The sequence below is a fragment of the Monodon monoceros genome, unplaced genomic scaffold (genome assembly GCF_005190385.1).
Source record: "Monodon monoceros isolate NGI ecotype Baffin Bay Population unplaced genomic scaffold, NGI_Narwhal_1 Super_Scaffold_8, whole genome shotgun sequence".
NCBI lineage: Eukaryota > Metazoa > Chordata > Mammalia > Artiodactyla > Monodontidae > Monodon > Monodon monoceros.
Genome location: NW_021703785.1, coordinates 50,607,286 through 50,634,147, shown reverse-complemented (window position 1 = coordinate 50,634,147; position 26,862 = coordinate 50,607,286). Strand labels below are relative to the sequence as shown.

The 26,862-nt window shown below is 42.5% G+C and overlaps 1 protein-coding gene and 1 pseudogene across 3 annotated transcripts in view; one reads left to right on the top strand and one right to left on the bottom strand.

The window, feature by feature from the left end:
- VWA8 (von Willebrand factor A domain containing 8) overlaps positions 1 to 26,862 on the top strand; it is a 358,944-nt gene that overhangs the window by 294,520 nt on the left and 37,562 nt on the right. For all 3 annotated transcript variants that reach the window (XM_029210522.1, XM_029210521.1, XM_029210523.1), the window contains exons 38-40: positions 13,016 to 13,124; positions 16,704 to 16,860; positions 22,785 to 22,893. In XM_029210522.1, coding sequence (XP_029066355.1) covers positions 13,016 to 13,124; positions 16,704 to 16,860; positions 22,785 to 22,893 — 375 coding nt within the window. The remainder of the gene's footprint in view (positions 1 to 13,015; positions 13,125 to 16,703; positions 16,861 to 22,784; positions 22,894 to 26,862) is intronic.
- LOC114888396 lies at positions 25,249 to 25,732 on the bottom strand (annotated as a pseudogene).

The window sequence follows — 26,862 nt, the reverse complement described above, 5'->3', positions numbered from 1 at the left end:
ATCAGATATGGGACAGAAGCTCCAGTTTTAGCGTTAAGTAGCCCGGTCACTAGATAAAACTCATCTAGTGTGTTTAAAAATAGGCCCAAAAGCTAGAAATGGAGATTTTTCACTAGCAAGCGTATGATTTTTAAATCACTAAATTGGTTCTCCTATATGTTTCAGTTAATCTGCCAACACTTTGAATGATTACTGTTTTTGCCAGATTGATTTATTTTCCCTCTTAGTCTAGCTATCTTTCAGGTTTAGAACTTTCAGCTTTATTGAGCAAAGGGAGTATCCTTAAAAAATTCATTGCAGGGCTTCCCTGGTGGCGCAGTGGTTGAGAGTCCGCCTGCCGATGCAGGGGACACGGGTTCGTGCCCCGGTCCGGGAAGATCCCACACGCCATGGAGCGGCTGGGCCCGTGAGCCATGGCCGCTGAGCCTGCGCGTCCGGAGCCTGTGCTCCGCAACGGGGGAGGCCACAGCAGTGAGAAGCCCGTGTACCGCAAACAAAACAAAACAGAACAAAAACAAACAAACAAAAAAAAACAAAATTCATTGCATCTTGGTTTGTGTAAGTGTACCAGCGGGAGAATTTTATCACTCCCTCGGGGTGACTCAGAGCCCTTCAGGTCTGGCTGCCTGTTAAACTATTTCTCTTTATTTATGGTCTGTGTAATGTGTGGGAGAGCGAAAGTTGGCCCTCGTGAGCGTTCCCTAAGCCTGCACATTGCTTTGCTTTTGCTCCAAACACTGACGTGAGTAGACTACCACAGACCAAAAGGTCACTTTGCCATTTTGTTCAGATTGAGAAATACTTTAGATAATTATCTGTCTTTTGTATCTAAAAAGAATAGGAGCAGGGGGAGGGAGTTGTTTCATTTCCTTTGCTAGACTGCACGGGGGCTCTCCTGAACTTGTGAAACAGAGTGGAGATGCCGCCCACCTCAAGAGCATGTTGCTCCCAAGCATGGCCCACCCATTTGCTGATAGGTTGCTGTTTCTGGAAATCCTTTGTTCTTACAAAGATAGCTTACTTTATGCCCTGAGAGTGTACCTCAACGTGTATGAGGCCAATCTGTATAAATCAGATAATATTTCCTCCTCAACTATTTCAAAGGTTGCAAACATTTATTGAAAGGCACACCATGTGGTTCAGCTATGGGCTGTGGGCTGGTGCCTTTAAGGTGCCTAGAGAATGGAAGAGGGAAAGCCACACATGGGTGAATAAGACTGTTGTGTCACAAAGGACAGTAAGGAGAAGGCTAGAGTGCAATGAGAACCCAGGGAAATGAAAGCAGCTTTTGTTTGGGAAATTTAGGAACGACTTCTAGAAGGTGTCATTTTCAGGATTACACTCCTCATGTCCAGATACCTGCAATTTGTCCAAATTATAGCTTTGGATTTCATTAATCTACCTTCCTTATCGTTTTTTTCACAACCAGCCTCTCTCTCTCATACTTAATCATCTCCAGGCAGATGGCTGTATTCCACAAAACTTCTGTTTAAAGGAACGTGTTTGGAAATTTTAAAATTCTGTTGACTTTTTTAAAAGTCTTTTAAGCCTAATCTCCATGACTCTCATACAGTCCCTACTTTCTTCAAACTTCAAGCTACACTCTCCCATATTCTCAGACAATATTTCAGTCTTGTGCTTCTGAAAGAAAATAGAAGCGACCAAAACGCAGCTCCTCCAACTTCCCAGGCTCAGATGTACAAGCCCGCCTGCCTGCCCGCAGCTGTGCCAGGACCCCCGCCCGCTCCATCAAAGGCCGGTCTCTCCTCCCACCTTCACAGGCATTTTGCTCCATCCTTTGTGTCCTTCGTTCTCTCTCCTTTCTGGATCCTTCCCATCAGTATTTGAACACGCTCTAGTATTGTTCTAGACGCCACAGATCTCATTTGCTATCATGCTAATTCATGTGACTCTAATCCCTTTCACAGCAAAGCCTCTTAAGAGAACTTTCTACACACACAGACCTCCAGTCACTCACCTCTCCATCTAATGACTCCTGTCCCCTTCCCCCGCCTTCTACAGAATTGCCCTTGCTGGAGTACCAGCTAACCTCCACATTGTTGAATTCCATGGGTACCTTTCCAGTCACCATCTCTTTGGCCCTCACGAGCATTGAACTCTGCACACTCTCTCTGTGTTGAAGCCCAGTCTTGCGTTGGCTTCCTTGATAACCACAGCCTCTTCCTGACTCCCCTTTGCCTCTCTTGCCTGCCCTTCTCAGTCTTTTTTGCTGATTTGTTTCTCTCCTGGGCCACTACCCTTTTCATTCTGAAGGCTTTTTTCAGGAAACTTCATTCACTTCCATGACTTCAGGTGGCTGGTGCTTGTAAAATATGCTAACAAATAAAATAGAGAAATGGTGGGAATTTATAAAACTGTAAAAAAAAAATAGAGTTCTCCCTTTTCTTCTGTTTTTTAATAATTAATAATATGTCTCTACTGCATCATATATTTGAACAATACTTTATGTGTTTTGAAAGCATCTTTGCATAGATATAAACATGTTTCAAACTGGAAATGACACATGGGGGCCTCGCTGAGTACAGCCCCCTTCGTTCTGTAGATGCAGAAACTGAAATACAGAGATTAAGTACTTTTTCTAGAGTCACACAGCTGCTTTGTGTCTTATTTGAACCTCACAACAACTCCATGAGGGCATGTGCACTTCTTAACTATTTAAGAGATGAGCAAGCTGAGGTTCTGAGAGTTTGAATTTTTCCCATTTGCATAGCTAGAACTGGAACTCAGGTAACCTAGTTTCCAGGCTGCTGGCATGCTCCGTACTGCTTCTCTGCGTTCCTAGGATTGGTACAATTAAATTATATCCAAAATTAATTAAATTATATTTAAAAACTGAGATTGTCTTTAAAAAGAGAGAGGCAAACACACAACAACAACTGCAGCGTGGACCATTTACAGCACGGCCTGATTATGAGGAAGAGTAAGAAGTTAGGAGGAATTTCACATGATAAAAATTCTAAGTGTTTATCTAAAGACTGAGGTAGATAGGTAGGGAGGTAGGCAGGTAGGTTGTTTTTTTAAATGTACCTGCTGATTACTGGTGAACTGATACCACAGTGATCCATGCATTTCTCCCTGATGTTCTTCAATAAGGGAGAATAAGTTTAGGAGTGATGACCCCTAACTTCTCCTTTGGTTATTGGGGTTTCCACATAAACCTCAGTGTGCTCTGATTAGCTAATTCTACTTTGACTTGGCAGAATGGGTGGGTTAAGGGATGAGGCGTTTCATAAACCTCAATGAATATGCCCTTATGCAGGTAGATTGCACGGGGTGCTGTAGCAAGAGCTGTTTGAGCACAGACGAAGGTCTCTCCGTGTCAGCTATCACCTAATCCCCTTGTGTCCAGCTCAGCACCCCTCCTGCTGTTCCTTCTGCCTGAAATCCCCAGCCTCCTGGACTGCCCACCTCTTTCTCTTCCTTCAAGATTCTTCTTGGGCATTGCCTCTTCCAGGAAGCTTTCCCTGATACTTGTCCCCCAGAAACTAACACAACATTGTAAATCAACTATACTTCTTATATACATATAAAAGATTTAGCTCACTTTCACTTTCCCATCCCTACTGTATGATACACAGTTAACATCTCCCTACCCCCGCTATATGATTTACACATCCTCTCAATAAATTTGTACTGGGATTTTGGTTAAACCAGCGTTCGTATTGTGATGAGTATCAACCAGAAGAATCACGTAGTGTACTTAAATTCCATTTTTGCCAGTCATGCCCCTTGATTTTCGGGTAAAGAAAGCTAAGAGGAGAGAAGTAACTTTGGCCAAAACCATTTCACCAGTTAGTACCAGAACCAAGATCAAAAGCCAGTCTTCTAATTTCCAGTAAAATGCTTTTTTCCATGACATCGAGCTGCCTCTCAAAAAAATTTTTTTAAGTTTAGTCTTAGTGAATCAATTTGAAGAAAAACCAAACTTTTACATGATTATATCAAAATATTCTTTACACTTCTCTTTTATTTTACTCAAATTGATTTCCATGACAGCTCGTATTTCCTATAAACTAGGATCAAAGTAAATGTAGATAAGGATCCCTGTGTAAAGAATTGAGAACTTAGTCTGGTTTTTCACTTTGAAAATAAGTAAAACTAAGGCCCAGAAAGGTTGAATGATTTGCTCAGCATCACACAGCAAGTGAGGGGCCACACCGGGCTGAAATCCGGCTTCAGCTGTCAGGCCCGTCCTCCGTCTGCTGCGTACCACCCTCCTCTGAAACACTACTTAATTCCTCTCAGGCACTTTCTTTCATTTAAAACCTGTCTCTTACAGACGCCTGATCTCATTCTCTATCTACATTAAACTTACTCATCCCTAAAAATGACATTAAGACGTCAAAATAAGTCGGAAGTGGGGTATAAAGCGTGTTTTTTAAAACCAGGGTTCTGATAAGCTACCGTGCTCGGCTGCGCAACTAGAACACTACACTGTGTTAGCAACTGGGGTACGCGATGTCAGTGGAAGGGGACAGGACGAAAACATTCCTAAGTGTCATACAGCATTAGAGTCACACCACAGAAGTCAGCACAGACACTGGGAGGACGCAGGGGACGTCTGGCTGCCACTCGCTCACCCCAGTTCAGCCCCAGGGCCCCAGGTTAATAAAAGTACAAAGCCCTCTGTACTTTGTCTTACGTTCTCTCCTCTTCCCTCTGATGACCCGTTTCATTGCCAGGTGGCCAGGTCACAGCCACACATACACAGCTTCACATCTGGAGTCCTCAGATGGGGGCACAGAGCGAGATGAGTGGGGTTGGGGCCCAGGGAGAGGGGGCGAGCCACGTGAGACAAAATGCAGAGGGAACTCGCTGGGAGGGCAGCCGGGGCTCTGTCCTGTAAGGAGTGTGAGTTCCAGGGTGTAAACAGGAAACAGGCAGAGTCACACTGTCGAAGAAACTGGAGAACTCACACAAAAGAGAAAAATGACAAACTCACTTATGTTTTATTATATAAACCCCTCACCAATTACAATCATTCTAGGAATCGTTTGTGTCTAATTACCATGTAGCTCAATATCAACGATACATAACATAATTTGTGTCATAACTATGGCCTACATTTCATTAAAAAGCTTTACCCTCTGGTATTTAGTGTTCTAAGTTTGTTGCTCACAAAGAGCCTTCACAATCTAAAATTAAAAGAATATCTTGCAAAGCAAAACCCAATGGTATTCTTTTCTCCTCTCCCAAATTTCCTGCTTTCCAGTTTGCCTCCTTCGGTTCCAGGAGAGCAGTTATCAGGCTTCCATATATTCTTGGTGACATATACCCCGCTGGAGCCATTCTGCAGCTTTGGAATGGCCACAGAGGCAGTGCCTGTCGTGCAGCCGTTCACTTATTCACCACACATTTACTGAGCTTCTGCGATACGCAAAGACCAGGTGCTAAAGCTGATACGAAGAATAAGACCCAGCCCTGCCCTCACAGTATAGAACTGATGCCACTTTATATATGTGGCCACATTTTCCAGTGCACAGCCCGTAGCACTGATTTTTATCACTTAAAGAAATATTTTCTTTAAAAATGTATGTGCATGTATGCATACAATAAATGCATACATTCCAGTTATTCAGTGTATGTATTTTGCCCACACGCTAAGTGGTGTTTCACACTCTCAGTCCATTTGAGCTAGTTCAGCAGCCTGGAAGGGTCCCTCACCCAGTGAGCTTAGAACAGAACCATAATTGCTCTCAGCCGGTGAGTGACATACCACATTCTCCTGAGCTCTGTGTATGTGCAGTGCATATGGCTTATTTCTCTACGGCCTCTCTTTATGCCAGTGTTTTGTATTCTGGTTAATAGTTTTGACTCATCATGGTTGTCAGAAAGCGTGGGAGACCAGGGGATAATGGGGGGAGGGTTAAATTGAGAGTTTGGGATTGACATATACACACTACTATATATGAAATAGATAACTAATAAGAACCTGCTGTATAGCGCAGGGAACTCTACTCAATACTCTATCATGGCTTATATGGGAAAAGAATCAAAAACAAAAAAAGGAATGGATATATGTTTATGTATAACTGGTTCACTTTGCTGTACACCTGAAACTAACACAACATTGTAAATCCACTATACTCCAATAAAAATTGGGGAAGAAAAGTGCGGGAGAATGCTGGGCCTCCTGGAAGCAAAGGAAGACTGTCTCGCTCGATGTGAAAACACAGGTTTTACAAGAACTCCATGTGCCTTGAGGAAATGGTTGAGGAAACTCAGGGTAAACACCAGTAGACAATGACTTCATAAACATTTAGAGTCTGAGATGATGAACCAACAATGTATGAAGAATAGCTGGAAGAAATGATGGCTGGTGACATAACCTGACTTTAGCATAAACAAAACGGAAAACCATTTGCCAGTGTTTGATGATGGAAATACCTCTCCATGGGGAGGACGCTATGATGACGTGTCCAGCACTAATTCAGTTAGCATTCCTATTTTCAGAAAAGAATTCCTCCACGCTAAATGTGTTTGCATGGAGTTGTACTCAGTGCTTTCAAGAATTTTTAGAACCTGGGTCTTATTAAAACCCCCTTTCGCTTCTCCCCACCCTAGTGGTAGGATGGCTTTTCTACCCACCCTTCCTTTTCCTAGCTACACTTAGCACCTCAGAGAATTCTGTTGACAGGGAAAACACAATAGTTTTAAAAACTGCCAAGTATGGGCTTCCCTGGTGGCGCAGTGGTTGAGAGTACGCCTGCCGATGCAGGGGACGTGGGTTCGTGCCTCGGTCCGGGAAGATCCCACATGCCGCGGAGCCCGTGAGCCATGGCCGCTGAGCCTGTGCTCCGCAATGGGAGAGGCCACAACAGTGAGAGGCCCGCGTACTGCAAAAAAAAAAAAGAAAGAAACTATAAACACGGATAGAGAAATAACATAGGATGCACATAGGGTTGTATTCCAGAACATCACATCAGATAGAGGAAGGAGGGTGTTTGCGGTCACGGTTTCAAATATTTTAAATTATTTACCAAGCATATCAATTGTGCCAGAAAACAAAGTATGCATCGTCTCTAGGAGTGTTCACGCAGAAAGGGGGAGAGTAGACAGAATTAGGTTGACTCTGGGGAGGTGGGCAAAAGGTCCCCTAAGTCAGGAGGGAGGGCTGCTGGTCGACTTGAAGAAGCCTATGAGAAAGAACAGGAGTCCTTTCTGAGCCAGAGGCTCCACCCACTCCATCAGGGCCAGAGCCGCTCTGGGACAAGCCACAGACCGTCCCTTCTGCCTCTCACCTGTAACACCACAATCGCCCCATAAGCATTTGTCTTCAGGGCCAGGGAACAGGCCTAGCGCGCCCCCCGCCAACCCACTACCCTGTCCCCCACCTCAAACAAAGGAAAGAGGACTTTATTTCCCAGTCAAGGGCACTTACAGTGTGAATGCCCTTCGGGTTAATTATTTAGTGCAAATGAATATCAGCTACAGCATAATTGTTTAATATTAATGATCGAAAATCAGATCATCCCCTGCTTTCTTTTCTTTTTTTTTTTTTTTTTTTGCGGTACACAGGCCTCTCACTGTTGTGGTCTCTCCTGTTGCGGAGCACAGGCTCCAGACGCACAGGCTCAGCGGCCATGGCTCACGGGCGCAGCCGCTCTGCGGCATGTGGGATCCTCCCGGACCAGGTCACAAACCCGTGTCCCCTGCATTGGCAGGCGGACTCCCAACCACTGCGCCACCAGGGAAGCCCCATCCCCTGATTTTTAAGAACTAGGAGGGATTAAAGAGGGCAGGAAGTCATTGAATATTTGAAAGCGAATGTTGCCACCAGCCAGGGAAAAACTGGAGATAAATTACGTACTTGATGGCTTTGCCAGAGATTGAAATTGGGACACATAGAAACTGCCTATGGACAATGGTACTTTTGTCATGCGTTATCATTGTAGAAGCTGCATGTTGTTTATGAAAACTGGGTAAGGTTTTTTGTTTTGTTTTTTAACAAGCTGTCTTCCATTCCTAGGGTCATGTTATGTGACTTTCACTGTATCTATGATAGAAATTTCTAACTTTCTATCGTAGAATAAGAATAACCTCAGACAATAATCTTTTAGGCAGATGTATTCAGTACCTTATTATGGTCTGTATTACCCTGTGCTGTGACTTTTTTCCACTTTATAAAACATCCTCCTGGAAGCAAAGATCCTGTTTCTTGTTATCTCCATTATCTCAGTGAGTAGTAAATGTGCCATAAACATACACAGAAATGTTTGAATAAGAAAATGAATGAGTGAATGCATTGAATTGCCTGCTAATCATCAAATTGTAGGCAACTGTACTGATATTATTATGGCAGTTTTCGATGTCAGAACATTTAAAGCACATCTTCTGGAAGTAGGACATCCTCCAAAGATCAAGACCGTGGCTTCTGCCCTGCTGCCTCTCATTCATCCTGTAATGAATGAATCAATTAGTTTGCATGCAGTAGACCCCAAGTAGCAGAAAACCCAACTCACAGTACCTTAAACTAAGGACATTTCTTACTTGCTGATGTAGAAGACCAGAAGCAAGTGACTCCATGGCTGGTTCAGCAGCTCAGCGGTGTCATCAGGGACATAGCCTCCTCCATGCTCCCCTCTGCCACCTTCTTCTCATTGCCACATGGTCACCAGATGGAGACCACAGCACTAAGCATCACATTCTCATGCCGTGTGCCAAGGCAGCAAGCGCATGTACGTTGCAGGGGAGGGGAGGGAGGTCCATCCAGGGCAATGAAAGAGCTCTTGACATGAGAGGAAAATCTTTCCCGGAAACCTCCTGATTTTCTTACATCTCGGGCCGCCTACCTAGATCAATCAGTGGCAGAGGGGAAAGGGGTGGCCGGGCTTCATCCCAGCTAACCGTGGTGCATCTGACTTCTGTTTAAAAGGGAGAAAGAGGGAGTGGACACTGGGGAGGCAGCTAGAAGCATCTGCTGTGCCACACCTAGTCTCCAGTTGGAAAATAAGAATAAGCTGTGTTGTCCAGTCAGTCCTCCGAGAAGTAACTTTCCCTCCAAGATTGTATTCTGGCTATTTATGTCATTTTACTGATGGTTTTTAAAAATCGTGAGTTTGAGGAGGAGCCTGAAATATATGGGCCTTGCCTAGAAGGGCTTTCATGAGTCATGTCCCTTCCCTCCTCTGGCTTTGGGTTGCTTTACTCTGGGACATTTTTATGAGTTATAATTTACAAGCTCCATGTTTTTTCCATTTTGATTCATCTGAAAGAGGATAACAGTTCTTAGGTTGTGTCAGCTGTGAGTGAGAAACACGTCAAAGGCCTTAGCATGTGCATCCATTTGCATCAACAGTTGGTAAGAGTCTACAATACTTCGTGGTTTGGGAAAAATTTTGATCCATTTAAGTGAATACATTAAGGTCTATTTCAGTAACTGGATTGACTCACTTGAGCTCTTTCTAGATGAAACCAACCCTCGAAGGAAATGCATTCCAAGTCCTTCCAAAACACATCCTTCAAAGAATTCAGCAGTTTATCAACTTGAATGGCCAGAGGCTCTATAGCATCCTCTGTCCCATAGGCCTTCCCTAGTATCTGTTCCAGTTTCTGTCCTGCGTTGGACTTTCCTAGACTTCCTGCCTTGTAACTTTTATGAGTCATTGTCAATTCATGTAAGAGACTCCCTAAAATGCTTTGGAAACCGCTTGTCAGGTGAGTTCCTCCCATCCACCTAGAGAAATAGACTCGTGTGAGTATAATGGCATTCATAAAATGACACAGAATTAGATAAACTCCCCAAATGCCTCGCTTGTAAGTAAGTATCCTTGGAATTTTATGGTATGTGTTCCTCTGGAATAAATCAGGTTTGGGCCGATGATTGTTTTTGTCAAGCATTTGTCAATTTTGAAACATCTCTAGACTCCCATTCGGGGTTGGTGTGGGGCTGACTTGTTGTGAGCCACGCCATTCCCCAGCAGATGGCCTGGAAGACACACAGGTGGCAAAGTGCACACCAGTTCCTTTCTGCCCAGAAAGTTCATAGCAAATTTTCTGCCTCCCTGAAGGCCCATTAGAGGTGTCTTTTGCAATTTTAAGAGCGTGATTTTGGAGGTAGCTGAGGGGGGCTATTTGACAGGCTTTTTCTTTTGCCTTGTGCCATCATTTTTAGTACTTCTTAAAAGGCTATTCTCTTACAGCAGAATAACTGAATTGTCGTGAAATGTCTGAAGTAGATTGATTTTTGATGAAAGTAAAGTTACTAGACACATAGGACTTTGCTTTCTCTACCTCTTCTGAGGTTCTTTTATTTATTTATTTGTTTGTTTATGCATTTATTTATTTTTTATTGATTTACAATGTGTTAATTTCTGCTGTATAGCAAAGTGTCTCATTTATACATATATATACATTCTTTTTTATATTCTTTTCCATTATGGTTTATCTCAGGATATTGAATATAGTTCTTTGTGCTATACAGTAGGACCTTGTTGTTTATCCATTCTTCTATTTATTTTTAATAAATAATATACACACACACATACCCTAAAGTGAGGAAAGGTATTCAGAACAGTTATTCCAATAATGCTGTCATTGCCCAGACCATTTTTGGAACTTCATCTTTAAGATTTGGCTTGTAGAAGTATCTCAACTCTTATAAAGCAAACTAGTCTCATTATTGTATAATTGTGCCTGGTTTTGACTAAACATCCCTTATTTACCACATTTTGAATCGTTGAATCAGCTAGAGCATGTCAATGTTAGGTGGAATGGAAGAAATTATTTAGTTGAACCCACTTAGTTTCTGATGAGAAGGTTGAGGCCCAGAGAAGTTAATTGACTTTCCAAACGGTACAAAGCAAATTAGCAAATAGTTCATACCAGAAATCGGCTCCAAGTATCCTTTAGCTATTTATTAAAAATCAAATCTATTTTTAAAGAATACAAAATGGCCACCATTAAAGATATTCAAATAGAATCTGCTGTGGATTCTGCAGATCCTTCCAGAAACAGTCCAGAAGTGTTTGAGCAGCATTATTGTAATAAATGTGTCTTCATGTATGAAAAATAAGCTTACCATCTTATTATAATAAACGTATTTCCATATGTAAGTTCCATATGTTTGTTTAAAAAAAATCAGTTAGACTGTAGTCATAACTTTTCTATAGATTTCTTAAAATGACAACAGAATAAAACTATCGCAATTTTGAAATGTTTCTTGTTTTTCTCATTTCTCACGGGAAACATCTATAAGATACCGCTAAGATAACCAAACATTATCTCCCCGGCTGAGGCAAGCTTGTCCTTGTGCTGTGCTGTCTGATGAGATACCCGCTGGCTACATGTAATTTAAACTTGAATTTTAGTTAATTAAGTAAAACTTAAAAATCACATCCTCGAGTACTCAATAGCCACACTGGGCTAAAAGCTACCATGTTAGACATCTCAGTTATATATATTTCCATCAACACAGAAAATTTTCTTGGTTAGCGCTGGTCTAGAATTCTCATAGTCAGTATACTTATTTTAATTTACTGATTATCTCTTACACTGCCTCTAGAAAAGCTGGAAAGTGGTGGCAAGTTTGGGGGACAGTATTTTAAATGCTTATTTGTTCTCTAAATGTTGCTAGCTATTCTGCATAGTTTAATTTTTAAAAAGAAGAAAAAAATTATTTTCACCCATTTTTTCGAGCATGATTATATGTGTGGAATTCATATCAATTGTCATGTCCTGGCTGCAAAATTTTAAAGTATGCTGAAGTTATGGCAAAAACTCTTTTAATGATGCCAAAGCTAAGGGTAGAAAGATCTGGTTAATTAAAATCTCTTTATGATGTCATAACATCTGAAATGAACTAGTCCGGACATAAGACAATGGAAGTTAGGTTGAATTCGTTCTTATTAGCCATTTTATTTGCAAAGGCCTTAAATTATCTACCGATCTTCGTTAATTCTAACCTCCAGAATGAAAAGTCCAGTTACTAACAAGGATTGGGTCAGCTCTCAAGACTGACCTGGCATCATGCTACAGGTCTATCTGCAGGCTCTCCTGTTCCACTGTAAGCAATTTGAGGGCAGGGACCAATCCTCCATGGCTTTTGTTGACCCCATGGTAGTTCAAATGAAGTCTTGCCAATACATTTCCCGTTAAGTGTTATTTGAACAAATAAATAAATGTTTGATCTGGTCTGCCTTGAAAATCACTGTATTTGGGAGCAGGCTCATAGGGCACATGGATGTGGCTGCTTCAAGTTCTTTTCATTGTGGAGTAATATCTACTGAGCTGACTGCTAGGATGGAATTCCTGCGTGGTTATCAGTCCTTTTGGTGAATCTGTGCCGAATTAAATTAAGGACCAATGAATGAGCCACAGGCTCTCTAAGAGGAAAGCTAGTGCTGCGTATTCTGTTGGATTTGCAGGAATAGTAAATCCAGTTTCAAAATCGAGATGAACTAGGAGAGCTATAAATACCATAATAAAATTAGAGTGGGTCCAGGAAATAAGCAGTTTTCAGTGTCTGTGTGTATAACATATATCACTGAAGCACACAAAGATACATTTTCTGTTTTTCTTTTCCACATATTTTATATAAAGTGGCATTTCTCTGAGGAATGGGATTTCTTGGAAAATTAAATAGGTAAATGTATATCTGCTGTGACTCGGCTGGACCAGCTGGGCAGTGATCCTTTTAAACCATTGAGAGCTCTCTCAGTCAGTCTCTGGAGAGATCCATTTCCCCTGCTTCCGGTGGGTCTTGTTCTTTATGTAAATGCTCAAGGCATACTCTGCGCTAGAAGAATTCTGAAGCTGTAACCCAGTCCAGCACCTTTTCTTTAAAGAATATTTTTTAAAATTAAACTTGTCTCCTTCCCAACTAAATGGATGTAAAATCCGGTGAAACTTTTGCCAGACACTAACAGCATCTGTTGTGTCCTGTGGCCTGAGGTTACGCCATACCTTAAGGACTTAGGGGGAAACAATTCTTTCTGTCCTGCAGCTCCTGGTGTTGGTCACGGAGAATGATAATGTCTTACTTCTTCATTTTTAGATAACAATCAACAGAGAGAGCGGTGAAGACGTGAGTTCTCCCAAACACGGCAAGGAGGACCCAGACAACATGCCGCATGTGGGCGGCAATACTTGGGCTGGTGGCACAGGTTCGTAGCGCGGCCTTCTCCTGGGTCAGGCTTCCAGAGACGTCACAGCAGCCCCAAGAAGGCTCAGGAATCGGCCTGCCTTCTCTGTCTCCCCCGTTAGTCAGCTGGAGTGTGCCTTTGCCCTCTGTCCCAGCATGACATCAAGACACGGAAAAACCCTGGCATTTGGAGTCCCGCAGACTCTGCTACCCTCTGACCTAAGACCGTTCTGGTCCTCCCAGGGTTGCCTCATCCATAAAAGGGGCATAATATTAACTGCCTCACAAGCTTGTGGTGAGGATTCAATGAGATTATGATTGTAAAGCGCTGAGCTCGAGACCTGGCATGAAGAATGTATTCATTAAAAGTGTTAATCCCCTCCTTTAAATTCCATGCCCTTGGGAATCATGCCAGAAATCGACAGTACATTCTTTCTTGACCAGCTGACTTTGAAAAGAAATGGTCCTGGTCCTCCACATCTCAGAAGTGAGCATGTTGAGGATGCAGGGTTTTGAGATAAGAGGGGTGGTTGTGGTCTGAACCGATGACTGGGGTCCACTCCTTCCTCTTGGCTGCCCGAAGAGAGCATTGTTCCCACAGCTGCCGCTTTCCTCTTTCCTCTGTGGCAGCTGGAGCAGACACATCTGCAGAGCCGCAGGAATAGGGCCAGACTGTGTGCGCACTGTCTGATCTTATCACGGCCATGAGCGGTGCTGGCACGAGCTCTGTTCTTCGCCTTCCCTGAGGTTGGTCTGTGCCTCTTGGCCTTGACAACCTCGGGAGGAAATGGGTTTCTGTGTTCGGACAATGTGCTATCAAATCGGCCTGTGGACTCCTTGCCTGCTCTGTTTATTCATCAAGCATCAGCTTGAAAGAAAGGATATTTTGAGAAATGTCCTTTGATCTGGAAGTTAGTGTTAAGCCAGCAAGATTTAATCCATGTGGAATGCATTGTGGGACGAGCTGACCAGATGCAGGTTTCCCAGCAGCAGGCTTTTCTGTAGCGGACGTTCTCGCTTGTTATTCAGCTTGTGTCTACTAGCTCACGCATCTGTCCAGGCTGAAGACCCTGCTTTTGCTTCCCCCAGCCTTTACTTTTCAATTTATCAAGGCTCTTTTGCTGCAATTTTTTTTTTCTCTTTGTCACTCTCTTCCCTCAGAATTCTCTATATTGAACTGAGCTCTGACCCAACTACTCATTTGATTCCTTCTTTGTCATCAGAACCCATCCATTGCCTCTCTCCCCCTTATCTTAACAGATTTAGGATGTTCAAGGTTAGCTTCAAGATTATACCTTGAAGTCTGGACTCTCTGGCAAGCATTTTCATTTAAGAAGTTCAAATTGGGCTCCCCTGGTGGCGCAGATGGTTGAGAGTCCGCCTGCCGATGCAGGGGACACGGGTTCGTGCCCCGGTCCAGGAGGCTCCCACATGCCGCAGAGCGGCTGGGCCCGTGAGCCATGGCCACTGGGCCTGCGCGTCCGGAGCCTGTGCTCCACAATGGGAGAGGCCACGGCAGTGAGAGGCCCGCGTACCAGAAAAAAAAAAAAAGAAGAAGAAGTTCAAATTAAAGGCTCTTGGAAGTGGAGGACGTGAAGAACTCTGTCCTCACGCCCTCTCCAACCCCGTATGACTTTGCCAAGGGACCATGCTTTCCCGTGCTGTCCGTCACTCACACCAGCCTCTAAACGGTTGTGGGTCCTTTCCTCGTTTCACCAAAAACGATGTCATCTCAGCGCCCTTGAACTTTCAAGCTCTAATTCATGACCCACCCATACCTCCAGGAGGAAGGGAGTCAGGTCCCAGAAACCTGACTCTGTATCTCATCATCATCGTCCAGTTACCAGCCCCCTCCGCCTGTAGGCCGTCCACAAGTGACAGCCAGGAATCACACACGTCCAAGACGGAATTTTCCACCAGCAATTTGTAAATAAAAATGAAATAAGGTGTGCTGGAATCAAAGGATAAATATACTATAATTAATAGGCTGTTCTCATGGTATTTCCCAAAAGGAAATGACCTACCTGGACTTCGATAAGGGAAGCAGAGTATGCCGAGCTCTTGCTTTTAACTTACTACGCCACTTAAGTCTTCAAGGGAGAAAAGAAAAATGTAGCATAATTTAACCAAGGCCTAAAAACTTTCAAAATTTCCACTTTATGAGACTTAGAAATGACCTCATTCTGTGTGACTGGTAGTTGTGTACATAATAGTAAGAGCAGTCACTTATAGAGTTCTTATTTTGTGCCATATACTGTTCTGAGCATTTTAGCCTCATGACAGTCCCATGAAGTAAATAATATTAGTATCCTCATTTTACAGGTGATGAGACTGAGCTACAGAGAAGTTAAGGAACTTCTGTCAAGGACCCATGGCTAGTGCATTGGAACCAGGATTCAAACTCAGGCAGTCTGACTTAACTATAGAATACTGCACTATATAACACTAGTGTACTATACTATACTATACTATAGAATACTATAGAATACTGTACTATATAATACTAGTACTATATAATAGAATACTGCACTATATAATACTAGTATACTATACTATGATATAATATTCAATATTATGCTACCCCTCCAATATTGGATTCTCTTCTAAGTTCCCAAGTTATTTGTGAATGAACAAAAGAAACTGATTACTAGTATTTTAATCATTATAAAGCAGGGGTAATAAACTGGTAGCCCAGGGGCCAAATAGGTAGCCAATCTAGCCAATATATGTATTTTGGCGGTCAATGCAGTGTTTTAAAATAATATGCATTTGAATGTATTGAGACAAGGCAAGTCTTCTCTAGTTAGCCAAATTCTCACCACTTCTTATAATATTACCTACCTAATCTTCTAGGCATTTAATTTTACATTAAAAGTTATACAATATTACATAATGCTCATTGTCAAGCATGTAAGCTTGGGTTTGTATTTAAAAACTGCCCTGAAGCTGGCAATGTTTATCTGTTGTCTATTATTCTAAGCTAAAAGTCAAAGTTAGTATAATAATTGGCTTCTAATCTTGGCTCATCCACTGATACGAGGTCATGAGTAGGTGACTTAACCTCTCTGTGCATTATTTTTATCATTTGCAAAACAGAGGAAACAGGATCGATAGCCTGGTCATCTTTCTTTTATTTTAAGGAAAAATGAGGTTACGTGTGAGGGAAGAGGAGTGTCGTTCACCGAATTAACAAATGTATACTAAGTATTTGTGATGTTCGAGCCTCTTATAGGTACAGAGCTACAAAGATATGTAAAATATAATCCCATTCACACTATAGGTGACAAGAAAAGAAAAATAAATTTTAAAGAATAACAAATAGTGCATAGGAGTATTGATCCCTGTGAGGTAGAGTCATCAGGTGAGGGGTCATGGAATTTGGACTGAGCCCTGAAATCTGTGTGGGATTGGCTGGATGGAGAAGAGGAAAGCGTCCTTGATAGGGGGATGCCCTGTGTTTCCAGAAGAAAGTCATTTGAATGTTTAATTACTAGTTAAGTACAATTAATATACTGCACAGGACTGCCTTAAAGCCATGATCTGACTTCTGTTTTGTGATCTGGATCAGACTAATCACCTGGACTTTCTGGTTTCCTCCCAGGGGGAAGAGACACTGCAGGTCTGGGCGGCAAAGGAGGTCCTTACCGGCTGGATGCAGGCCATGCAGTGTACCAGGTCTCTAAGGCTGAGAAAGATGCAGTTCCTGAGGAGGTGAAGAGAGCTGCAAGAGAGATGGGCCAGAGAGCGTTTCAACAGAGGTGAGCGGACCCCACTGCATCCGGAGCAGTGTCGGCCACCGTGGTGAAATGTCAGTGGACCCTGAGGTAGACCCCAAATTTGTGTGATTCTATTCCTCATGCAGCAACTTGGACCCACAAACTGAAATCCGTAGCCACCCCCCTCCCAGTGGAGACAGCCGAGTGAACATAATCTCCCACTCTTTCTACTCAGGCCCTTTTAAATGTATTAATTACATATGGTCATACAGAGGAAGGGCTTGAGCACGTTAGAAAGTAAAACCAAAGATACTTCTCTTCGGAGAAACTAAAGGTCAGATCATTCCATCCACATCTGTTCCCAGGCCACATAGGGAATTCAGATAATGCTGCATGATGGTCCCTTCCTGCCCTCAGGAATCTTGTAGATTCACGTGGAGACAGGACTAGTGTACACACACGCGCTCACACTCACACAGCCCCTGGTTAAGCGCTGAAGTCCTGTGGTACGGCAGTGCAGCGAAGGGTAAGGTCCGTGGGCTGATGTGAGGTGAGGCCTGAGTTCAGCCAGTATTTGGACATTCCAGGAAGGGAAAACTAAGGGACCAGAGGCGCCAGGGTAGGATGAGCAGAGTGACTATGGCAGAGAGAGCCAGCTCGCCTATGCAGAATAAAGGGTACCAGCTGGGGGCGGTGGGGAGTGAGGTTGACTGTGGAGTCCCTGTCAGTGGGCGGAGGCCTTGAAATCCAGGCCAACCAGCCTGTAGCTTTCAGATGTTCTGGAACCATCCGGAGCCACTTTGATTGGAACCATCTAAAAAATGAGAAGAATCCGCATGATGCTTTCACTAGACATCCACATGTGTTCATCAGCTAAAAGTGAAAAATACCCCAGGAGCAGCAAGATCTCCTTCAGGAGCGAGGGCATAGACAGTGGTCTGGGAGGCAGATTTACATTGCTGTGCTCAGTGAAAGGAGCTGGGTGCAGTTCCGGAAAAGCACACTCCAGGGTATGTGAGTTCCGAAATTCCTCCCACGCAGGACATCTGGTTTTACATTACCTGCTGTGCTTACACATCCTGCAAGTAAACAGTCCAGAACAATGGGGACACAAAAATGCAGGTCCCTCCTGCCACACCCTCAGGAAAGCCTGCAAGGCTTAGGACCCTCACGTACTCAGCAGGTAGATAAGACGAGAGTGTCACTCCCAGCCCTTCTGCTGGCTTCCCTGGAGACCTCAAACAATTAATTTATCGTCACTGGGCGTCAATTTTTTCTTCTGATGGTGACTCCCCTCTCCCTTCCTCTCAGAGAGGCTATGAAGACAAATCACTATGTTAGGAATGAAAGCAGTTTAAACTTCTCAAAGAAAGGATGGGAGGGATCCTATAATACAAGGTCTTGTTAGAATTAAAATATGGCTCTACGTTTCATATAAACAATAAATATTTATTTAGGAAAAGAACCAAATAATTAGATACACATCATCATCTCCTCCCCAAATGATGAGTTCCTATTGTTTCCACGCTGAAAACCTCACAAGTCCTGTCTCAATTTTTGTGTAAGCAGACAAATGGATAGAGGAGTTCACAGGGAGAGAAAAGGACCTGTAAGTAGTGCTTGGGTAGAAGTACACGAGCCCTTCTCTGATTTCCATGATAAGGGTGAGGAATCTGGTTCTATTAAGGACCATCGCGCCACAGGGGAAAGAAAGTAAGGAGCATCTGTAATAATAAGGCAACTAAATTTAGTGGCTATAAGGGAGGAAAGAGAAAAAGTGGAGAAGGGAATGAGAAAACCAGACACCTCTACTAAGCGCTGCAGAGAAGAATCTAAGTCCGCGTGAAAGAATACTGGAAGGTGGTTGAAATACAGAGGAGATGGACAAGGGGATGAGAAAGGAGAAGATGAAATAAAAGCACGTGGAGACCCTGAGAAAGACAGAAAACACACAGAAAAGTGTTGCTTTCTACTTTCGTGTAGTAATAGTCCTATTTGATGTGTATTCAATTTAGTACCTGCTAAAGAGTTTTCTTAAACTTTTTATTATGAAACTTTTTAAACATAAACAAAAGTAGAGAGTAACGTATAATGAACCCTGTGGACCTGTTCCCTCAACCTCAGGAAGAAAAACCTGATTCCATTCCGAGTCCCCCATTCCATTCCGAGTCCTTGAAGCTAATTCAAGGTTTTTTGTCTTTTCATCGTAAATATTTCAGAGTGTGCCTCTGAAATATTTTACTTAAAAAAATACAAAACTATTATCAGGTCTTTAAAAAGTAGTCATTCTTCACTGTCATCCAATAGTTTTGGATGCTTTAGTTTTAAAGCTATTTTGCAATTTTAGGTATATGCAGAATGAGGTCAAGTCCCTGCATTTGTGCTTTTGTAGCACCCTGTACCTTTTCTCCATAGCTCTTATCACTTTTTCCCATAGTGTTATTATTTGTGTGACTAGCTTATTTCTTCTCCACTGACTTCAGGTTCGTTGACGGCAGGATATTTTGCCCTCTAGTATATCCCCAGTACCTACGCCCAGAACCTGGTACCTGGCAAGCACATACATATTTGTGGAATGAATAATACACACGTGCATACAAGTAATGGTATCACCCTTTCACACTTAATTCAAAGACTGGCTAAAACCAGACTGATAGCCAGACCTATCCATCAGCCTAGAGGTCTACCATATTGCCTCAAAGAGCCTAATTCTACTGATGCGTTCTTGATATTATCAACATAATATTTACTTAGCGTTCATTTGCATCCAGATTTCAGCTAGATAGTGGTTCCTACATATCAAGAATTGCTTAACTCAGGAAGAGTAGCAGGTGGACAAGGGTAAGACATGTATAAAGCAGAACAGAGATAGTAAACCAATAAAACAAGAATGAAATAGATGGCGAGGTACTTTTACATGCTTGGAAAAGCGTTTAAGGTGGACACCAACTGTGGAAACTGTACCCACTACCATTTGCAAAACTAATCAGCCCTACACACTAGATTTCAGCTTGTGTTTGTTTTCCTCATAATTGATCCAAAAATGACCTATACGAAAAAGTAAAATGAGAACTAAAATTCCCAGACTCTTACGTAACAATAAATATACCCTTTAAGAATATACTGTGCCAGCAAAGTGCAGTCAATCCGCATAGATTACTAGGATGTGAAGCAGCTGTGCCCTGAAGTTTTGATCAGGGTTAAAGCAGCAGAAAGACCTATTTTCAGCTAGCTTTGTGGGTTTGAGAGTATTTGCACTGGGAGTCTTGTCTCAAACAGAGGCTAAAATGTCCTATTTTCTTTCACTGCTCCCTGCTTCGGTCTTCATCTTTCAGAATGTTATCAGCTTTGAACACCTTGTAGGTGATTTTTGTGAAAGCTGACACAGCTTGGAATATGATTTCCAGATCTCTTCTTAATTAGAGCAGCATGTGGTATGTTTTGGGTGCAACACAATCGTGCCAGAGGTATCCCTATAACTGGAGTTAATTCTGATCTCTCTACAATGACCAGTCTGCCGGAGGTGACTTACTAACTGCCTGGCTCCTTCCTTGATGTGTGTGTGTGTGTGTGTGTGTGTGTGTGTGTGTGTGCACGCGCACACGCGCGTGTGTGTGTGTTTCCCCTGCTAAGCACAAGCTATGCCTACATTTTTTTTCTAATCTCCCTTCTTTGGAAAAGTACTAATCTCCCTTCTTTGGGAGAGAGCACATTAGCCTCCCAGGTATGAAGGGGTTGGTAGCATGTCCTGCAGTGTCATTGTGCCCAGCTTCTGTCAGGCTTGATACTTGAGACATACCTTAATCTAATGAAAATTTATAGAGAGGTTTAAGAGACTGCCAAAACTAAACATAAGAGGCATTGTTAGGAGGTCAAGTCCTATACACATATTCCTTTTCGTCCTTCAGAGCAGAGAGTAAATTAGACTTCGAAGGGCACCTTGGCATGTCACCTCAGGAAACAACCATTCAGATATTATTTACCTTTCAGGTGTTTACCTTTTGATAGCCAGTGTTTTCAAAAGTGCTATCCAACAGCATTTATTGAATGCCACTGGGTGCCAGGGTTTGTGCTGGTACTGGAGATTCTAAGAAAAAATAAGACATGTTCCTTACCCCAGAGGATTAGAAGAGAAAAAGTGAGAGTACATCACATGTAGTAAAGGTATTTTTCATTAAATTTTTGGCTCAGGTATACACACACGTGTGTGTACATGCATTTTTGTTTACTGGATCTCAATATAAAGCTTATTTCCTACTGTGGAAAATAAAGTTTGAAAAACACTATGATAGGGCAAAATAGACATATGTATTAAAAGCAATGAAGTTTATAGGTTCCATAGCAGATAACTGTGGAAGATATGTGAAAGAGAATGATCATGAAGGGATTGAGCCAGACTTCATAGGATGTAAACTTTGAGCTGGGTCTTGACACCTGAGGTGGCATTAGCTAACCCAGCCAGGTGGTAGGGCAGGAATTGCATATCTGCCCTCATGGTCTAAGCCTAACATTATGTGATTCTAATAAGCCTTTAGTGCTCTGCCCTGTGATGGATGGATTCTTCCCAGCGCTTGGCCAGGCAGGGAGGAATAGAGACCATTCATCCTCATTGAGCATTGGGGGGTTCTGTTCCAGCCCAAGGCAATAAAACTATACTCCTGATAAGAGTTTCAGCTCTACACCTAGAAACCATATCTCCAACATCGTGTACATGCACGCACACACACACACACACACAGAGCAGCTTAGAATACTGTGCTGTGGTTAGGCTTTTGAGATATGCATTCATCATTCCCTGTCCTAGTATTAGTACCCTTTACATTTATAGAAATTTGTAGAAATGTGTATTATGGATAGAACACTGTAAAACCTTCTACTTATAATTAGTTTAAGATGCTGCATTTTAAATAATTGAGTCTTATTTGTATTTCAGTCACTCATATCAATTTATTTTGAGCATCTGTTATGCTAGGGATCATGGTAGGCACCATGCAGATAAAGATGAGAAAGACTAAAGGAGCAAAGAGTTCAGTTGGGGAGACAGGAAGCAGACAACTATAGCATAGGTAGCAATGCTCTGACAGAGAAAAGCATGAAGTGATTCGAGAGCACAGGAGACAAATCTGAAGATCAGAGCAGGCTTCCTGGAGGAGGTGACCATTGATATGAGCCTTGAAGAGTTCGTGGAAGTTAGTACGCAAAGAAGCAGGGAAAGGCACTCTGGGTGGGAGAGAAGCCCATGCAGGGGCTCAGGGACAAGGGCACACAGTAGGTTGAGGAAACTGCAAGCGGGCTGGCAGGGCTGCAGCAGAAGCAAAGAATGAAAAATGGTAAAAAGGAGCACTGTCCTGGGAGGACAGAATTTCAATGCCACAATAATATTAAAACACAATTATCCTATTAAAAGTACACAGTCAATTTCAGAAAACTCCTATATTTTACATAGCAACACATTTATTTACATTCTCTGGGCCTGAACTGTTATCATGATCAACCAAATATATGTCCTTGGTCTTAAAAAGCAACCCATGGGATCTCTCTAGGAATCTGCCACACGAACTGACCATCTGCCAGCATCGTGGCACGTGTTTGGGATGCAGCAGCAGTGTGCTACAGAGCTGAGTCATACTGGCTCGTAGGAGCCAGCTGCACATTTCTTCCTAACTCAGTGCTCAGGGGCCTCACTACTGATAGCTTAACATCAACCACCACAGAAATCAACAAACACTACGAATCAGGGCTGCTTTTTCCTCTGCAGGGCGACTTACCCATTTCCTAGGGCATCACTGCACACACATTCCTCTCTTTTGAAACATGAGCTGGAGACGTCACTTCTTGCTTTTTTTCCTCAAAGGCCTCCTGAGTTACCGAGGAGTTTGCTACAGTTCTTAGCAGTAGATGAATGGAAGTAAAAGATGCACAGGTACAGGCTTTCAGCTGTTGTCTTTTTTGCCCTCTGATTTTAGGTTAAAGGAGATCCAAATGAGTGAATATGATGCTGCAACCTATAAAAGGTTTTCAGGGGCTGTTCGACGGCAGGTGCACTCCCTCCGAATTATCCTGGATAATTTACAGGTAATCAACATGTATGGGCCAAGAAAATAATCTGGGCCCCAAACTAGACCCACCCCAAAGCTATTGGAGAAAGTTATCTGAACCCTAATCAGCCAGTCCAAAAATATTAGTCAATGCCAAAATGTTTGCATAAAACTGTGGGTCACTCTATGGCTTTCTTAGTTCAATTTGTCAGGTAAAAATATTTGACCTCACCTTTCCTCCTGTCCAGGAAGCAGTAATTTAACCAGTGGCTCTAAAAGGCATCAGACTTCCTGATTCTCCTCATCTAGATCTATGTGTCCCATCTCTACTAGAAATCCGCAGATAGAATTCTCTCCCTACACATCATTTTGTTGTGAATGACTCTCCCAGGCAATGACAGGAACATTTTGGATCATCCAAGCTGTGCATCCCCTGTGCACCCTGACTCCTCCTCCCCTGGTCCCCACATTGCCAGCCTCTTTGCAGTCTCATAGGCTAGTCGTCTCAGAACTAGTTCATGTTGCTATTGCCCCTAAAAATATTAAGAGGCTTCAGTATTTCTTTTTTTTAATATTAAGTTGTTTTTGCATTTGATTTATAAGATAAACACCTCATGACAGAGCCTGTAAAAAGCATGTCTGTATTATCTGTGATAACAGAGACTAATAAGACATTTAGCATTATTAATAAGATTTCAGAGGATAAATTTTAAGTGAACAAACTGCTTTCGAATCCATTAGAAGCATAAGATGCTTCAATATTTCTTAAGCAAAGATTTGTTATTTGGAGATTTTACACTTAAGATTGTGTCCTGACCAATTTGCACAGATAATTAAGGAAGGGCTAAGTATTCTGAAAAATCACAAATTATGTAAGATTGTTTTGCCTGAAGAGCGAGAGAAGCCACATTTCAGGGGAGAAGGGGCAGGGTTAGGAGCCAGGCTGTGGTGTGCTTCTCCATTCTACTCTGGAATCTTCTGTCCTTTCCTTTGAAGTCCATGGCCTTCAGTTATGCCCTTTCCCTCTTTGGTTCTTTTGGGGGGAAGTTTTATTATTATTTGCTAGTTATTGGAGGTAAGAAGTTTTCATTATGCACTTTTAATCTACCATTTCAACCTCAAACTCTGAGAAAGCCTTATTTCTAAATAGATCTAAACTACATCAGGAGATTAGGAAAAGCTACATCACTTCCAAAGGGTAAGGAAGGAGAAAGGTCTTTATAATGATTAACTAGATGTCTAATTTCAAAATCTAGGGAGTGTAAGACTTAAGTCGTTTGCTTTAAAAAAATCCATATACCGTTATTTAAGATAAAACAGCGTAAGATTTTATATAAATTATGTGAACAACATAACATTGAATGATTGGATTTTCTTCCATAGTCACTCACTTAAAAAGTACTCATTCCCCTGAACACTGAGGGCAACTTCTGGGTGAGCTCTGAGCTCCAGGTCAAGAGAGTAGGCAAATAAGACCCCAAATGAGTGGTTCACAGGAGATGAGGGTTATGGGAGGTATGGTGCTGGTACTAAGACTGAGGAGTGAGTATAGTCCCGTCATTCGTTCATTTCTTAAGTTCTTGATGGGATAGAAAAATAAAATGCAGGGCTCCCCTGGTGGCGCAGTGGTTAAGAATCTGCCTGCCAATGCAGGGGACACAGGTTCGAGCCCTGGTCTGGGAAGATTCCCACATGCTGCGGAGCAACTAAGCCTGTGCACCACAACTACTGAAGCCCGGGCGCCTAGAGCCTGTGCTCCGCAACAAGAGAAGCCACCTCAGTGAGAAGCCCGCACACCGCAACGAAGAGTAGCCCCCGCTCGCCACAACCAGAGAGAGCCCGCACGCAGCAACAAAGACCCAACGCAGCCATAAATAAATAAATTTATTAAAAAAAGAAAAGAAAAAGAAAATGCAGTCCCTGCCCTCAAAGAAGGAACTTAAAGAAGACAAGCAAACAGTTTCCTAAGGTCTATAGAGAAGTATGTGCATGATTCTATGGGATGAATGAGAAAAGGCTTCACCGAGGATGCAATGCTTGAGTTCACTCTTAAAAGATGCTGAGGAATTTTCCAGGTGGTTGAGGAGTGAGGGCATTCCAGACACAGGACACGGCACATACAAGTGCACAGAGGCATGAGAGAGCACAGTGAGTTCAGAGAATAGCACGTTATGCAGTGTGACTGAGAAGACCGTGTTCGTGGTGGGGGACAAATGGCAAGGGAGAAGGCTGGCACAATTGTAAGGACCAGATCGTGATCTGGCCCTGGATGCCGTGCGAACTTGCACACAACATTGGGTTTCACCCGGTGAACAAACAGGCCATTGGAGGATTCACAGTACTAGGAAGAGATACAAGAATACATTTTTATTTTATTTTATTTTAATTTTACTTTTATCTGCATTTATTTTTTGCAGCATTTATTCCCGGGCCATAAGTTTTTGTTTCTTCAATTTCTTCTGGGATATCTTTTTCTTTGGGGCAACCTCCTCTTCTGGTTTAGGAACAATCTGTTCTTATTCAGTAAGGATCATCTCAATGTGGCACGGAGAGCTCATGTATGGGTTGATCCGACCATGAGCTCTATAAGTCCTGCGCCACATCTTGGGGGCTTTGTTCACCTGGATGTGCTCAATGACCAGAGAATCTACATCTAAGCCCTTAAGTTCAGCATTACTCTCTGCATTTTTGAGCATGTGCAGTAAAAATTCAGCACTCTTTTTGGGCCACCGACCCTGCATCCAGCCCCACTGTTTGGCCTGGGCACACCTACCAACTCCACCATTGTAGCGACGGAATGGCACACACTGCTTCTTTAAAGTGACATCCTTCAGATACTTGGTGGCTTTTCAGATATGCATACCCTTAATGGCCTGGGCTGTTTCACGAGTGTTCTTAAAGTGAACACAAAGATTTGAACCTCTCGACTTGCATGATTTTGTGGAACTTTCTGGGTCAAGTGAATAGCGAACCTTTTTTAGAGGTCACCTCAGGCCGCTAACTGGAAAAGGAAGAAGAATACATTTTTAATTGAAGGAATCAAAATCCTCATCTGGTATCAGTTAATATCTTGATTGATATTCATTGGGCACCATGCTGTAGTTACTTTTACAAACATCAATGCATTTAATCCTCACATCAACCCTTTAAGATAAATGATACTATGTTTACAAATCAGCCAAAGGAAGAAAAGTCAGGCCCAATGCTGTGACTTCTTAAAGTAGGACACCAGTTATGCCTGGGTTAGGATTAGGGTTAACATTAAGGAATGACTCTTCTGGGAAACACCACAGCAATGAGACCAGTATCAGAAAACCATGTTTAGCTTTGCTTCCAGCTTGCAAAGAGAGAAATGCAAGAAAATTGTGAAGGACTCAAAGAAAGGCAGCAGATAAGACTAAATAGATGGAAAAGATTTTTTTTTCTGGAACCAAAAAAAAAAAAAATCTGTAAAGGTATTAGGGTTAATAACTTTCTAAATACCCTCAAATAGAGTAACTAATTGTCCCAGGGAAGTTTTCATTCTCTTCTCCCCTGGAAATCTGAAAAAGAGAAAACAGGCTTACATAATGGCAAGGAAGAGCTTTAAGATATAAGGGAATAGAAGTAATTTAATCCTTAAATGAGTACCTAAAATGGATATGGAACTTGCACCTCTAGAAATCTTTACAGATAACACCAGCATTTTAATAACAGCAAGCATTTATTGAGCAATTACCACGTGCCAGTTATTCTACTAAGTGCCTTACGTTATCAGCAGCATCATCAAGATCTCTTCCATCGTCATCAACACCAACATCATCGTCATCGTCCTCCTCCGTAGTGGCTCATAATGCCAGCTCTGGAGCCAGACAGCCTGGGTTCTGTAAAATGGGAAAAACAGATAGAAGGCAGTTATTGAGATTAACTAGGATGATTTGTCTTTTTTTTTTTTTTTTTTTTTTTTTTGCGCTACGCGGGCCTCTCACTGCTGTGGCCTCTCCCATCGCGGAGCACAGGCTCCGGA